At 35.0% G+C, this 17,320-nt stretch overlaps 1 protein-coding gene across 11 annotated transcripts in view; it reads right to left on the reverse strand.

Moving 5' to 3' along the window:
- Nucleotides 1-17,320, reverse strand: part of LOC129953738 (collagen alpha chain CG42342) — a 323,626-nt gene that overhangs the window by 87,899 nt on the left and 218,407 nt on the right. For 9 of the 11 annotated variants that reach the window (XR_008782580.1, XM_056067150.1, XM_056067146.1 and 6 more), the window contains 3 exons: nucleotides 1,109-1,162; nucleotides 576-755; nucleotides 325-430 (listed from right to left, as the gene is read on the reverse strand). Coding sequence is in view for 10 of the 11 variants with exons in the window: in XM_056067150.1 (XP_055923125.1) it covers nucleotides 325-430; nucleotides 576-755; nucleotides 1,109-1,162 (340 nt within the window). In the remaining variant the exon portion in view is untranslated. The remainder of the gene's footprint in view (nucleotides 1-324; nucleotides 431-575; nucleotides 756-1,108; nucleotides 1,163-17,320) is intronic. The other 2 variants (XM_056067148.1, XM_056067147.1) reach the window with 1 other exon arrangement.

The following is a 17,320-nucleotide window of genomic DNA, read 5'->3' on the forward strand; positions in this document are numbered from 1 at the left end:
ATTATTTTCCTAACGACATACTGGGCAAACTTTGAAAAAATATAAAGGTCTGATGATGATGATGATGATCAACTTTTTTTGTTTGCTTCTTCTCCCTCGTGTGTACCTTTGAGGACCTTCATACCTCCATATATGTAACCTGTATACTATGTGTAACCTTTTATAAATTAATCAAGTCGATCTCATGATTAATATCCCATTACGATTGTAAGTTTTTTTTGTAGGTCTTATCTTACGAAAAACAGTTGAGATACAAAAACACAAAATAAAAAAGGGATTGAAGGTTTTTGTTTAGTTGGTTTAGATTGTATATAGTTAGGTTACCTGGCGGTCCAGGTGGACCTGGTGGTCCCTCGATGATGCCTGTGGGAAATTCGTCGCCCTTTATCGTTGTGGTTAAGCCTCGGTCCCCTCGGTCGCCTTTGTCACCCTAATAATAACAAAAGAAATACAATAAAATAAACAAACAAACAATCCTCATTGACAAAATGAACAACTCAATTTATCTTGAATGGAATTATTTATATGTATGTACATAGAAATGGTGTCACAACAAAGTCTCACATGACACTTACCCTTAATCCAGGTGGTCCCGTCGCACCGGGCGGTCCAATTGGTCCTGGTTCGCCACGAGGACCTGGTGGTCCTAGCGGGCCTGTTTCTCCTGGCGGTCCTCGTTCTCCGTCATGTCCTGGTGTGCCAATTGTTCCTGGTGGTCCTGGAGGTCCTGGTGGGCCTGGTTCACCAGGTTCGCCCTGTTATAAGTTATGGAAAATATCTGTTTAATTTTGTACTCCCGCAGGTAACTCACGGATGCTGATTATACATTACATGCGTTGTCAAACTATAAAAGTGGTTTAAGGAAAACTATAAAGAGGCTGAACGCATGCGATGGATACAGTAAGAAGAGTAGAGTAGAGGTATAAACGGAAATAAGAAGTTGTTTTTGCATGCAAAAGACTCCGTCCAGAAAAAAGGAGACCCATCTATTGGTGGATTCCATTTTGAAGCAGTTTATATTTATTATTAGCGTTTTTTTTGTTTTTAGATTTTTGTTAGAAAGTTTGATTATTAAATTCTTTGCCGGCCCCGAAGGTGGCCAACTCACCTTCAATTGAATTACTGTCGAGGCGGATACATTAACGCCCGCTTCTTGTAATCCCTTTTAAAAGATAAACAAAACAGAAGAAGAAAAAAAAATAAAAAAAAAACAAAAACAAATCAGAAAAATCAACATAAAAAAGGATAATGATTAAAAATAAAAACATACAAAAATGTAAAAAGGATGCGGATGGTTATTCTTTTAGCAAAGGGCGGGCGGGTGTTGACGACGCGATTGTATACATGGGTGATGTTTTGGTAATTTTTGTTTTTATTTTTTTTTTTGTAATATTAAGTAAGATTGTGTAAATATTTGAGGATCCTGCTTTACGTGCGCTTTGGTTGTTAGATAAAACTTTGCGAAAACAAAGATTTTTTCAAGAAGCAGCGACCAAATAACACAATAAAAGTACAACAACAACAAAACAATACTGAAACTAAAGTTTGAGAGGGTGAAGTTCCTTTTTTTTGTGCTAATCCAGTTTCCTTCTTCATGCTTTGACAGACTTATAAATACAAGTACTTTTCTTTTAATTTTCATCCTAGATTAAATAATTGTTTTTGAAAAGAATTTTTAAATTGAAAAGAAGAAAACCCAAAGTAAATGTCAAGAGCTATAATTTCTCAAAATGGACATGAATAGATAAAACTTTTTGAGCGTGAAAAGTCTCAAAAGGATTTAGACAGGGCAGCGGATCTACAAGGAGAATACAACAAAAGCGCGAAATTTTAAACAATTAAGTAAAGAGAAAAAATGATTTTAGTAATGCCACGACTTCGAATTTTGAACAAACTTAGCACCTTTAAATTTGTTAGCACCTAATTTTGTTTTGAAATGTTAAAATGAGAAATTTATAAATAAGTTTAAACTTAAAGTATAATTTTCTAAAACGGTATGACTTTTGAAGTTTCTGACGTTTCATATAGGGTTTGTTTGTTTTCTTCCTTTTTTCTTTCCAAGAACTTTCAAAGTTTGGATGTGTTCAGATGTTTCGAGCTTCGTTTTTAATAAAAGGAAATAATTGTTTTTTATGTAAGCAAAAGATACAAATTTTGGACTAATTATGTTGAATGTGAACCACACCTAAGGGTAACGTTTTTTCCCGCATTTCATTTGACATTTCAGACTATGGGGCCAGATATAGCTTTCATTTTTTGAGCCAATATTTGACGGTGTTTCCCTACGATTAGAATTAAAAAGTATGTATCGATCGATCGGAAATCACACAAAGAATATTTATTTTAGAAAAAATTCATTTTTCTGAAGAGCTGATACTTTCAAAAGTTCAAAAGTGAAACGAATCGTTCTACTTTCAATGTTCCTTTCATCAGTAAAATTTTAAATGATGTGATCAGAACAATAAAAAATTGGAACACCAATAGTAAAACGAAATGGAATTTTGTTTTGCTTTTGGTAGTCATCTGTTCAGTAAAATGAAATGCCATCATTAAAAAAATTAAAATGGATTTATAAATTAAATAAAACTTTAAATGCATTGTTTCTTTTTGATAAAAATACTTGAAAATAGGTTTTATCTTATTGCATCAATCTTTTGCTAGAAATAAATCTGTAACATGTTCAAAAACTAAATACAAACATTTTATTGATGGATTTTACTGATAGCTATAATCGGTCCCTAACTCAATTTGAATAATGAAAAGATACACAAAGAGCAACGCGTTCGAATTACAGAGGTTTATTAACCAGTTAATCATTTTGCGGTTCCAAAAGTATAGGGCTGAAATTCGACATCTGTCAAACTAAGTTGTTAAACAATTTTTTTCGGTTGAAAGTCTGACATTTACGAAAATAGGTCGCTTAAATTTCGCACAACGCATACAATTTTTTAAAATCTACTACAAAAATGGTGATTCTGCCACATATGTACGAATAAGGATTTATTGCAAGAGATATTTCCTGGCCGTGTAATTTGTCGCAGCATCGATATTAACTGGTCACCAAGATCATGCGATTTGAATCCTCTGGACTTTTTTTTTGTAAAAAGGTGCTCGAAAATTACAGATTTTTTGATTATTAATTTCAAACAATTTTAGCACTTCAGTATTTCTTAGAACTTTTCTATTATTGAAATGTTAAAATGACAAATTTATAAATTAACTTTAAGTATAACTAAATCGGTATGGATTGTAAGTTTTTGACTTATAAAAAGGTCCGTTCTTCATCAGAGTTAGGTTCGTTTGTTTTGTTCTTTTTTGTTTGCCTGAACTGTCACGTTTAGATTTGTTCAGATGCTTCGTTTTTAATCAAAATGATTTAGGTTATTTATGTAAACCAAGGATACAAGCTTTCCACTGCCTATAGCAAAGGGTGGTTAAATTTTAAAGGACGAGGTTGAATGTGAACCGCCCCTAAACGTCAAGTTTTTTTTTCTGCATTTCATTAGACATTTCTCAATTCAAGGACAGACAATCGAGCAGAGCATTAAAGTAATTAAGGCTGATTATGAAAATGCGTGTTCCAGTTCAAATACATAACGTGATTTTTTCGGTCAATTTAATTGTCCAAATGTACCATCGGAAAAATCATGATAAAAATTTAGATAACCGGGTCTTTAGGAGATGTAAAAACACCATTGCATACTCGTAAGGCTCGTGTTGTGGAAAATATTGCTGCAGTTCACGCCCAACAATTGCACCTGTCGAATTGGAAATGTGGACGATATGTGGTTTCAACAGCACGGTGTCACTTGCCTTAGCGTTAGATAACGGAACAATGGCTTGTTTCCTCGACAAATTCAAGGGCCGTGTTTTCTGACGTTAGGGCGATGTCAACTAGATACCAAGATCATGGATTATTCAACACATTCACGGCATAGAATGAACTAATTTCCTTATTACAATTCATTATTATTTTGAGCTAAAAACCTTGCATTACAGACCTATTCTACGACTTTATAAAGTCTATTTAGTTCTAAGCTTACACAAGTAAATTCTCGTTTACTTTTTTTTTTTATAATAAGCGCACACTAAAGGGGATATATATTATTCTTATTATGTAGACACAGTGTAAGCACTAAGAAAGGGAGAGAGGGGTTGAAAGAAGATGTCGGTGCACATTGGTTTTGAATTCCTGAATATTGCAATAGCTGGGAAAGACAGAGTGTGGCAAATCATTCCACATTCGCATAGTACGGCTAAAGAACGAATCTCTGTACTTGACATTACGACCGAAGATGGGCTCGAGGGTATATTGATGAGCATTCCTAGAAGCACAAGTATTACGGTTGAATTCTTTAAGGGGAGGAATGCAGCTAGCTATAGTATAAACCATTAAAATAACGGTAAAACAGGGTGAGACAAGAAACATTTCGACGATGTTCAAGTGACGTAAATGATCTTATGATGGTAATATCACCAATCAATCTAAATTCTCTAAGTTCAATACTATCCAAGAGGCTTAAGTTAGTTGCAGGAGCACCAGCCCAGGTATGGGAGTTATACTCAAGCTTTGGACGTATATAAGTCTTGTAAATAACAGCCAGATCAGAGGGGGAGAAAAACTTCTTGCATCGCCTTAAAAAAAAACCAAACATCTGCGGCATTTTTTGAGACATCGCGTATGTGATCGTTCCACAAAAGGTAGTTGGTGATACACGTACCAAGAATATCGGGATGGTCAGTTTCCTCGATGCAAGTGCCATTTATGGATATTGGCAGGGGGGTATATTTCGTTTTAACGATACAAGACAGCATTGCGTTTTCGAAGCATTAAATTCCACGCGGTTTCTTATTCCCCATTGTACAATACTGTTTAGGTCGGCATTTAATGAGCTTATTATATTTTGTCGTTGCAGTTCCACATCCGAAGAAGAGGGGTGTGAATCTGAAAACGAATATCAAAAGCTAAGAGTACTATCGTCAGCGAAACAATGTATTGGATTAGATGTTGCAGACAGGAGATTATTAATAGAAATGAGAAAGAGTGTTGGAGATAGAACAGAGCTCTGGGGCACTTCCGTTCTTCAAGATATTTCTTGAGCTGATAATTAATCAGCGTTTCCATGACCTTGGAAAGAAGGGACGTAAGTGCAATCGGTATAAGACGGTAAGGAAGATTCACCTTTTTTGGGAATAGGCTGGACAAATGCGGTTTTCCATCCGCTCGGAACGAGACCTGAGGAGTAGGACAGATGAAAAAGCTTACGCAGTGGTTTTGCCACCGATGAAGAGCACCTCTTCAGAACAATAGCGGGTATACCATCCGGACCAGCAGATTTATGTATATTAAGATCTTTTAGGACTCTCGCTACAGTACGAGTGCGAAAAAAGATTTGCCCCATAGAATCATTAACTCGATCAAGTACAGGCGGTGTCATTACATTCTCTGGAAGCGTTGAATTAGCGGCGAACTGCCTAGCAAAGAGATTTGCTTTCTCTAAAGAGCTAACAAATGGAGTGTAATTCACAACGAGCGTAGGAACCGAGGAAGAGGAAGAATTCCTCATATTTTTTACAAATGACCAAAAATTTTTACTGCCTTTGGTACATTGCAGTATTTTTTGCCGTAATTTTTGGTCCTGTAAAAATTTGGTCCGTCGAATATGGGCGTTGCAGGCCTTCCTGGCTTGCTTGAACTTATTCCGGTTTTCCTCAGTTGGATTGGCTTTAAAACAACGGAAACTTACCTTCTTAACCATAATAACCTCTTTACAGCTCGCATCAAAGAATGCGTTTTCCTTAGGTCTGATGCTTTTAACCCTATTCTGGATAAAAGTTCTCATTCCCAGGAGAATCAAACTTGTGATTATATCAGCGCTGGCGTCAACGTCATTATCGAGGAAGCATAGTGACCAGTTAAAGATCCTGAAGTAATTATTGAGACCGTCCCAGTTGGCTTTCTCGTATTGCCAAACGGTTCTCTTAGGAGCTCTTTTTTTAACTGGAGAGTTTTTACACGAGAAATTAGCTGATATGACACAATGGTCAGATGTGCCTAGAGGAGATAGAACACTAATAGTGTACTTACCAGGGTCAGAGGTAAGAAACAAGTCAAGAGTGTTTTCTGCTCGACCTACCACGTCCGATATTCGAGTGGGCTCGTTGACCAGCTGAGTTAGCCGAAATATAAATGAAAAGCTATTTATTCTTCAAATCATGAATTAATAACTCTTCGTTCTATTTCTGGGTGTCTATAAATTTAATTTACATATTTCAAAAGAATCTTTGATAATTTAAGTTTAAATTTAAAATAAGTTATCTACACAAATATACTTTTTGCTTCGTTAGAACGTAGTAAGCCAATTAAAAACATCTAGGAAATTTTTTATTTCACAATAAAATAAGGAACTTTGTTAGAAACAAACAATATTTTTCTAAAGAATTAATACCCATTTTGGAGAAAGGTCTACTGGATAAAAATAAAACATAATACATTCCTATTGTCTATCAATACAAAATTTGTGCGTAGGTATATATGTCTGTATGTCAGCAAGAATAATAATGACTTGAATTGTTTTGAAATAAGCTTATTGAAAATGTTTAGCTTTTTAACTTTTTAATTCTCATTTTGTGCTTGACCTTTTGATTGAGGACCATTGTTGTAATCGTGTGATAATTTTCCAAAAATATAGAAGTTTAAAAATTGTCTGTTGGTTTCGACAAGCATTATAAAAGTCATACAGAACGGTCGTACAGAACTTCCGATAATGTCAAACTTTTAAGAGTACTTTGGTAAATCAACATGCAGAGACTTCTCTACGCCAGAAGGTTTCCAAACTATTTAAAATTATTCTCAAAATAAGACCTCTGTTTTTAATACTTATATGTCACTTTTATCAACTCTGATGGCATGGCTCAGTTAGCACTATCCTCATGAGACTTTCGATCAATTTTCCATCCCGAAAAAATCGCTCTTCTGTTTTAAACGTGTAATTAGAACATGAGCCAAATGTTTCCTGACTAAATCTTTTCAATAATAAAACCTATCAAATGGAAAATGCCAACTTTTATACTCCTTTAATTTCCTGTATTGCAAATCTTTGGTCTTAACTGATAAAACAAGCAACGATTATTCATTAAAAAGCCAAATATTTGACTAACTACCGACAAAATTGAAGCCGGATATCTTGGGAGAAGTTTAAAAGGCGGAATATGCAATAAATTGTGTGTAATCATTAACCACGAAATTTGTGGCTTTATAAAGTTATTACCAATAAGGCCACTTCATTAAATTTGTTGTATTTTATTTAAATAATGATTCTTCGCCTCTAAAATTCTGGAAGTCTATAGCTTGTTTTCCATATTTCATATTTTAAAGCCATTATTTTAATTCCCTCCTCTTTGGAGAAACCAAAGTTTCAAAGTTAGTTAGCTATAAATATAGACGCAAACAAATTACCTCCCCAGAACATATAAATCAAAACATACCTAGATCCTTTAATGCACATTTAAGTGCTTTAAAAAATAAAACCATTTCAATTCATATATTAAAAAAAGGAAAACAAAGTTTTACCTGTACATTATTTTAAAATATTGCTTACGGCACCTCATTTTTTACAGCTTAATATCTCTTCGACTTCGAAACTGCTTTTCTTCTTTCAATATCAGTGTTAAGTTAAAAAACAAAATAACAGAACATAATAATTTATGGCAAGACAAACTATATATTTTAAATTCCCTATACCAACTTAGTTCTCACTAAACAAACCCATCTGCTGACCTTAAAGCCAACAGCATAGAAAAACAAAAACATCAACAAAGCCAACCCCTTAAATATATCTAGTCTCCCAAGTTTCTTATAACCTTTAACTGGTTATCTTCCTGCAGAAACTGACCGGACCGTTTAAATTATTATCATCTCGACAACACGCTTTATAGGATATACACAAACTTCCACTGAACTCGTATCGTATCGTATATACGTCTATACCTCTCAAGACCCAAGTAATCGTCTAGAATTCCGTTGAGCTTTTCCATTTATATCATAAAGATATCTCCCATAAGGTTATCATTTTGCTGCCGTTCGTTGTTGGCCCGAAACCATTTTTATCCCATATACGAAATAACTTTCTTCGCACAACCCAACCCTAACTTTCAACCCCAACCTAAACCCAATACCACCCAGACTTGAATCTAACCTAGCTTACTCAACAATCTTTCTTTTTATGTGAGGATATACAAAAAGAAAAAAGAAATGGAAACATATAACTACTTCATCTCCTAATATGCTCAAGTTGTAGCTAGTAGCAGGAAATTCAATAAGTCATTCAACCTGACAAGAGCCTGTAGTCTCGCACAAGCTCGCCTCTTTATTCTGATGATTGTATCTCTATAATTCTTCCGTTTCCGTTGGGATCCCGGGCTCGTGCTCATACTCATTTTCGTACTCAGGCACTAGCTAAGGATCAAAAGAAGTACAGAGGTAGTCGCCGCCGCCGCCTTTAAGTGTGGTGGTGGAAGACTCTTCTTCTTTATATTCACCCCATCTATTTTTCTATAACGCCACTTAAAGGCTTCCTCAAAAAAAAGGGTTGAAACCAATCTAAATATTATTTTCCTATAAGAACTCATAAAATTCATATTTTGCACCCCAAGAAATCAAATATGCCCAACACACAAAATAGAGAACTACAAACAAAATAAAACGCCACCTTTTTACCGAAAACTGAAAACCGAAAAAAGGATTTCCGAAGGTCCTTCATATAAAGAGGATAGACAATTATTATTTATGTTCACTTATTTATTATTCTTTCTTGTATTTATTTTTATTTTTATTTTTTTTTGTTTTTTTTTTTTTTGTTTTGCTTTTATTTGAGTTGAGCTTTTCTATTTAATTTTCGAATGGAATGTTATCCAGGACGAGTCCCTGTTCCCACGTTAAAACTCTCAAGGTCTTATTTTTTTTCTACTCGATGTACATAAGTATTCGCAATTATGTTGTTTTTTGTTTGGAACATTGCTCTTAATTCAACTTGCGTAACTGTTGCTAGCAAAATACTGAAAACAATATAAAAAAAATAAAAGAATTCTACTTGGACTTGAATTGGAGGAAGTTTGTTGGAAAACAGAAATACAGTAGAATCTCCATAACTTGAACGACGCGACGATACGATAACTTAAACAATCCTATTATTAGAATGAGCTGTTTATGCATTCTGTAGCTTCAACATCCAATGTTGACATTTAAATAAAATTATTGAACAAGTAAAGAGAAGAAAACTTATAAATTTGTTCAAAAGATTAAGTGGTTCAAAAGGTACGATGTGCAATTTAAAGTGCATTAAGAAACAAATCACAGCAAGGATCGTGAACAATTTTTCTGGGCCAGGGAAAATGTGCACAATTAAAAAACCTGAACATCCAAGAGTGGAAAGGAAACTTTATAATTGGTTTCTGAATCACGCAAAAGAAATGTTCCAATAAGCGGAAATATTTTAGAAAAGTAAGCCAAAAAGTTGTTCATAAATGTTTAAATAAACCTGCTGTTTTTTACTTTAGAATTCGATTTTCATCAGATTATCATTTTACTTAATTGCTTGTTTTATTTTTAAAAAGACATCTACGGTGGAATACTCGGAAAAACAACAACACTTCCGATAACGGATTCAGGCTCATCGATTTTGCTTCAGGGCAAAACGTCATGGTAGCCAATACTCGTTTCCCACACCTCAATATCCACAAAGTGACTTGGAGCTCTAAATCAATCTACCGTCAACCAGATTGACCAAATTGCGATTGACGATAGACACGCTTAAAACATCATGGATGTCCGAACTTTTCGAGGCGCTAACATCGACTCGGACCACTACCTCATTGATGTCAAGGTAGCATTTCTGGTTTCTAGACCCAATGAAAAACAGGGAGATGATTTAATAACGTGGCACAACGTCGAACGGCTAGAATCACAAGAGATCGCCAAATCTGAGTTACAAGTAACCTCTCTTGAAGTTTTAACTAGCAAACAACAAGGAACACCTGGTTTGATGAGGAATGTCGGCAGGCAAATGCAGATAAGCAACAGGCACGCAAAGCGGCGCTACATAGAAGGACGAGAACTTCATACGAGCTTTATGAGCAAGAAAAAGCGAGAGGAACACTGACTTTTCAGAAGAAAAAGAGATAACATGAGAAGCGTTTGGCCAAAGATGTTGAAAGGTTCAAAAGGAGAAAGGAAGTTCGAAAGTTTATTAACCTCGAACCGAAGACTGCAAAGACAAAAGTGGAAACATCGTAGTGGAACCACAGTCAACGCTTAGGATATGGAAGGGCCACTTCTGAAGACTAAATATCGGCGATGACAAACTGAATTTCGCTGTCAGGCAGGATGATCCATTCAACATAGACGAAGAAAGCCAACAATCTCTTCTTTCCGACTTAGACGAAATCAAACAAAGCCGTTGGAGAAGATGGCTTCAATGCCGAGCTCTTCAAACCAGCTAGAGATAAGTTGGTTATTAGGATGCACCAACTTATCTGTAAGATATGGTCGGAAGAAATCATGCCCGATGAATGAAACCTCAGTATTGTTTGTTCAATCCTAAAAAAAGGAGACCCTTCAAACTGAACAAACTTTAGAGGAATCAGTCTACTTAATATCACTTACAAAATCTTCTCTGCTCAATATGTGAAAATCAAAAGCGCATCGTCAACAACCTGATAGATCCTTATCAGTGTTGTTTTAGCCCAGGAAAGTTCACAGTCGATCAAATATTCACATTACGGCAGATCCTCAAAAAAAACAAAAAAACATCAAATCGACACCCACTATCTTTTCATCGATTTTAAAGACGCATTTTATAGCATCTATATGGATGAGCTATATAGAGCCATGTTAAGTTTTGGCATCCCTGTCAAACTCGTTCGTTTGTGCAGAATGGCCCTGGAGAATTTGTGCTGCTCCATAAAGGTTGGAAACAACATAACAGAACCTTTCGATGTCAAAAATGGCTTTAGATAAGTTGATGTGCAGTCATGCTATTTTTTAACATCGTGCTCGAAAGAATATTGCAGAGCTCCCACGTCAACCATAGAGGTAGTATCTTTCAAAAGTCTGCCCAATTACTGTATATGCTGATGACATTGACATAATCGGAAGAACTCATCGTGATGTGAGGCTTTTGCGAGTAATGAGGCAGAGGCGGCAACAATGGGTTAAACAGTAATTGAGAGCAAAACAAAGTACATGCTGTCGTCAAGAATTGATTTAAATAGGTGTTAGGTGAGGCTTAATTCACACAGGACTGTAGCGCGACCTTATGTTAGTAAGTATTTTTACTTATAAAAACAAATTACTCATTCATTTCTTAATCTTAAAAATGTTGAAAGCGTATTTGTTTAAATTAATAGCAACTTTTAACATGTTAAGGGCCCAGTCCATGCTTAATATAGTTAATTAAATAAAGGAGGAAACATTTTTTTGTAGTAGTTTATGTAGAGGATCTTCTCATATTTACTAACGATAATTACCAGAAGTTCGAATTAAAAAAGAACTTACAAAGTGTTTTCAAAATTAAAGCCATAGGGGGCCCGTTTTTCTTGAACATTCAAATTAACAGGTATCGAAAAAAATCAATGAAATACTTAATCGATGTTTGATTGTTACGAAGCGAAAAATCTTTTAGATGCTAATCAAAAGTTGATAAAGGAGATTTGTCTACAAAACAAAAAAGGAGTGTGCTGAAATGAAAGATGAAACCTATCAGGAAATTGTGGAAAGTCTTATGTTTGCAGCTCGAGTATCACGTCCTGATATCAGTTTTGTTGTAAGTGCAGTCAGTCGATACCACCAGAAGCCGGGAAGTGCCCTGTCTGAACAGCAGTAAAAAACATTTTTCGTTATTTAAAAAGAAACAGTCCATATGAAACTAGCTTATACCACTCGGGAAGGATTTTTCGGATTTTGAGAAGCCAATTGGGCTGGTGACCCAGATGAGAGACAATCCGTTACCGGTTACTCTTTCTTGCTTCTTCTCGACGGCAGAAGCAAAATATATGGCACTAAAATTCAGCGACTCAAGAAAACACCTGGTTGATAGGCTTGGAGAGAGTGCTCATTTCAAACTTAGCAGATTCCACTATCATTAGTTGTGATAACAAAAGTGCTTTAAGCTTGGCTCTAACCAGCACATATCATGGAAGAACCAAACACATTAATGTTGAACATCACTTTATACAAGAAAAATATTGATGAAGAAACAATTATTTCGAAATACGTCATCACTGAAGAAGGCACTAATCACACATAATGCTCCATCAGAAGAAGAATTAAAGGATCTTAACAGAGGCAATTGCAAATTATTCTTGCCACCGAATTGCACTGATTTACTACAACCGATGGATCATAATGGTGTACGAATTACAAACTTGCTCTTATCAGTCACTGTCAATAAAAATGAAGATACCAGTTCATCTGCCCCGTAGAACTTTAATTTGCGTCATGCCTTTGAGTGCTCTTTTGTAATATGAACATTCTCGCGCTCTTTCAAGTTGCACAGGTGGTGAGGGATGAAGTTCTGATTATGGAGTTCTCGTGGAAGTAGTTTCTTTCCTGGAGATCGTAGTCTAGTCTACTATAAATCATACGATGCATTGGACTTTTGGCTTGCTCCGTGTATGAGGCTTCAGCCAGACGAGCTATTAAGCGAAATAAAGTTGGTTTCCATGAAGCAAAGTCACTATAGTTTGAGTTGACATCCACAGCATTTACTTCGGGGTTCGATTTATTGAATAACTTGGCATAGCTTAAAGGGTGTTATCGACCCGCAGCTTGAGTGTTTTTATGAATAAAGGCTATAAACCCGTTTCCAACATGATCATGTTCTCGAAGAAAGGTGGCGGATTTTCCATGATTTTGTATTTATATGTAAAATCTGAGCAGTTTTTTTCTCTTGTTCATATTTCCGTCTTACACACGCTTGCACCGCATTAAACCTAACCAATACCGATACAGCTTCAAAGATCCTGTATTTACATAGGTATGCCTATTTTCCTTGTATATACGCGAGCTGGACATTTTCGTCAGCTTTACTTTTAACGCCTGCGTACTCATTTCCTTCTGGTAATGCTTCGACTATATCTTCAATGAAGAGTGCAAATAAACTTGGACGGAGTGTACAGCCCTGTCTAACTCCCGATTTCGTCTTGTGTACATTTTGCAATACTATTGAACCTAAGCGACATTTCTATCTGGACAAACTTCTAAAATGGGGCACTGCGATCCACGGTGACAAAAGTAGCTTTAAAATCAACGAATCAGGAGGCGAAGGTGAAGAAGAAGTAAATGAATGGTTTCGCGACTAAGATGTACTTGATAGCGTTAAAGATGAAGACATCGATTCAGAAATTGAATCTGACCCGAATAAATTTTCGAGTCCATTGATACAAGTGATCGATTGGACCTGTCATAATAGCAGGACATCCTCAGAATTCACAGCTCTTCAAAACCTTAGAAAAAGTGTGCTAAGCTAATTAAGCAATGTTTATTTTCCAGTAACTTGAACAATCCAATAACTTAAAGAGGCTTCGTTTCGTTCAAGTAAGAGCGATTCCACTGTAAAGTAATAAAAATAAAAAACAAGATAAATGCCATCCCACGCAATATTAACACTCGAATAGAAAAATGAGGAAAATAATAAAATTCCTAATCACATTTGCCATGACACTTTACCTTCTTTCTTTTTCCCGTCGTATACTATGCCGAGGAGACAGACAGACATGGATAGCTATGAAGGCTTTTGAGACTGAGGCTGAGACTGAAGCTGAGGAGTATCTGACAAATAATGCGAGTATTGTGTTAGATATCTGTCGGATATGTTTTTGTTGGCACATTCATAGAACATTCAGCGTCAAGCGTCAGCGTCAGTGTCGTCACTCGCGTTGTCGACTTCGGATTTGGCTTGGTTGTCATTGTCATTGTTGTTGTCGTCTGTCGTGTATCTTATATCCAATTACAGTTTCAAGGATGGAAAACGTAATCACGTATAAGCAATTAAAACAACAATGACTTTTAAAGTGTACTTATCGCACTAAAATTTAACATTTCCGATAAGGAAGCACAACCATAGTAGAATTTCCCATCTCATCAAGAAGTGGTTTGGTGGAAAGTGGAGTCTAGAAGGGCTCTGATTATTTTCACTGATTGAGCAAAGTCTATATAAACTCATTAAAACTTGAAGAACGGAAATGACAAATCAAGAATTATCTTTCAAAAGTTAAGGATGGAAAATGCTTTGTTAAAATGAGCGCGCGGTTAACCATTTTTGTTCTTTTTCTTAACCATCATCCACCATGGCTCCTGGATGAATTTTTTTTTTAAATAAAACTATTGATTTCTTGAATTTGAATGTTTTGAATCTAAACGGATTTAGCAATGAAGTGTGGTGATAGTGATGGTGGTGGAACGTAGAATTAAAGGCGAAGTAGGTCACGTTCGGTTTCGGGTGTTTTGTTTTTGCACGTTTTACTTCTGGAATTTATGTACTGCTCTTATGGAAATTGCGCACATAAAAATACAAAAAAAAAAACAAAGAATTAGCATATACCTATAACCATCAGCTTCAGTATCGTCCAGAGTAAAGAGTTTAATACCTTTCTTGGGTTTAAGAGGGAATTTGAATATCAGGTACAAAAAATAATGGAATTAGGTGAATCATCTCGAAATTCTTGTTTAAAATAGCTAGAAATTTAAAATTCACTGGTCAACAAAATAAGGTTTTTTTTCTATCCCACAAACAAAACAAAACTTATTTAAAGTTAACATGTCTTTAATTGGAATCTCGAGACATTGCCCTTTAAAATGCCAAGAACAACCAAAAACGGTGTTTTCAGACAATTGTTTTACTAACAATTTAAATCATTGAAGTATCTTACTTAGTTTTTTGAAATTCTCAGTAGTTTTAAATTTAAATTGACACATTATGAAAGCTTTTAACAAATATAAAATATAGTTTTGAAAAATACGTTTTAGAGTTAATTTTTAGTGCTGATTTCAAATCCAACCGATAATTTTTACTATTTCCTCACGAAAAGCATCTGTTTTCAACATTATTTTTTTATTTTTTTATCTATGTATTTAAAAAACAAACAAAACCGATTTTGTCTGCCTGTCTGTCCATCCTGGCCTCTACAGCGCAAAGTATTTGATCGATTCACTTTAAACTTGGAAATTGGGGTTTTAAGCCGATTCACAGCAGGTGTTATTTTAAATTATTTTAAGACTATAAATAAATTTAGACCCCATACAAATTTTTTTGCTGTTTTAAATTATTAAAATGTATTTTTTTTGGTATTTTGTTTTCAATGTTCTTTTAATTATTATTTTATGTTAAATAAACAAGAAGAAAAACAACAACAAAAATTAAAAAAAAAATAATAAACTTAAAAAATCATCAAATGCAGGTACAAAATTTCTCAGATTAGCTCACCAAAGATTAAAGGAATACCATTTCCGACCAAGCTAAATATTTGGGCCTCATTTTATACAAAAAACCGAATTGGAAGGCAAATATTGATGAAAGAGTAAAAAAGGCTACTGTAGCGCTTTTTACTTGTAAAAAGGCCATGGTTGCGTTCTTCTTCTTGAAAGTGAATGGTTGCTGATAAATTTAGTTTTTCTGCAGACTTTCCAATGTTTCCTTTAAGAACGTCCAAACATTTCCACTTGTCCATGATTGTATCTATACATTCAAAGTTCCCAGTCCCTTTTTCCACCATTGACCCCCATAAAATAACATTTCCTCCCTCATACTTTTTTTTCTGTCTTGAAATGAGTATTGGGATTTCTCCAAATAATTTTATTTTCGTTTGTCTCAAATAAGTAAATTTTGGTCTCGTCCGAGAGCAAAACGTCGTTCCCGAAACTTTGGGATTTGTTGAGGTTCTTTTTGGCGAACTCAAGACTTATTAATTTTTGACATAAGAGGTTTTTCCGAGCAACTCTGCCGGTAAAATCATTCTTCAGAAGAACGCCACGAATAGTTTCGGGTGAAACTTGTCTTTCAATAAGTGCCGCCATTTCGGCCGCCAGGTTTGGTACACACTCGTTTTGGGGTTTACTTTGAAATTTCTCAAAATTACTCGTTTGGTTTGCTGAGAAAAGATTTTTATTCGTCCTCTTTCAGGTTTGTTTAGGGTCGTACCTTCATGCCGATATTTGTTAAGTATTTTTGGACCTTTGAGTGTGTTCGGCAAAAGATTTCGCCAATTTTACGTAAAGATTTATTGTTTAAATGCAGTTTTTAAATTTATTGTCTTTTAGCAATGTCAGTTTCTTTTCTTTTCTCTGCCATTTCCACAAAAAATGAGGAAGTGAATATTGAAGCGAAAATTATTTCTGTGACGAACATTGGTTTCAAATTCAATTTGAAAAACAAGTAAAATATAGCAGTACATTTTTTGAAAACTTGATTTAAGAAGCCGTAAATGCAAAGTGTGTGCTTGAAATTCTTTGCTCATTTGAGTATGTGGCCGTCTAAGTCGAGAGTGTGAGACTCAATTGGGGAACGTTAACTCGGTATTGATATTAACAGCTCCTAGAAAAAAATCTGAACAAATAATATAAGAAGTGAAGCGAAGAAGAAGTGTTAACAAAATACATTTGAAAATGAGTCTGAGAACAAAGTTTCGTTCAACGGTGAGCGTTAAGGAGCCATTTTAACCGACTTTTTTCGTCTCGATCTTTTGCACACCTTATTACCCTAACGAGTTAACAGAAGATTTGATGTAAATTAGCCACCTCGATTCTGCTATATAGCCCCTTTTGAACTTTTATTTAAAGGGGAACCGAAAATAAACCGTGAGCTACATTCTGAAACCATCAACAATGACTTCAAACTTTGCAGTGACATAATGAGGTATTGTGAAGCCTGCATCTATATATTCCATCATGAGTGAAATGTTTGCTCTAACTAACAAACCACGATTGTACTTGCTTCAACCTTTATTTAACAATCAATTTTTTTAACAATATGAACTTCGCATATCAACTTTATTTTTATTTTTGTTGTGAAAGTTTCTCTTTTTTATATATTTACTAGCTGACCTGGCCACGCGTCGCTGTGGCTAACGTTTTTTATTACATTTTTGTAAAATATTTAAGGGGAACGGTAAGAAAACATCATACATGGGCATCCTTTATTACTTTTATGTCATTAAACAAAAAAATGGCGATCTTTATGACTGATTTTCTACTACAGTTATCGCTGGTATACAAATTTACTGGCTTGGGATTTAAAGGGGAAACGATTTGACATAATTGATTAAA

This window comes from Eupeodes corollae, chromosome 1, assembly GCF_945859685.1.
Source record: "Eupeodes corollae chromosome 1, idEupCoro1.1, whole genome shotgun sequence".
Taxonomy (NCBI): domain Eukaryota; kingdom Metazoa; phylum Arthropoda; class Insecta; order Diptera; family Syrphidae; genus Eupeodes; species Eupeodes corollae.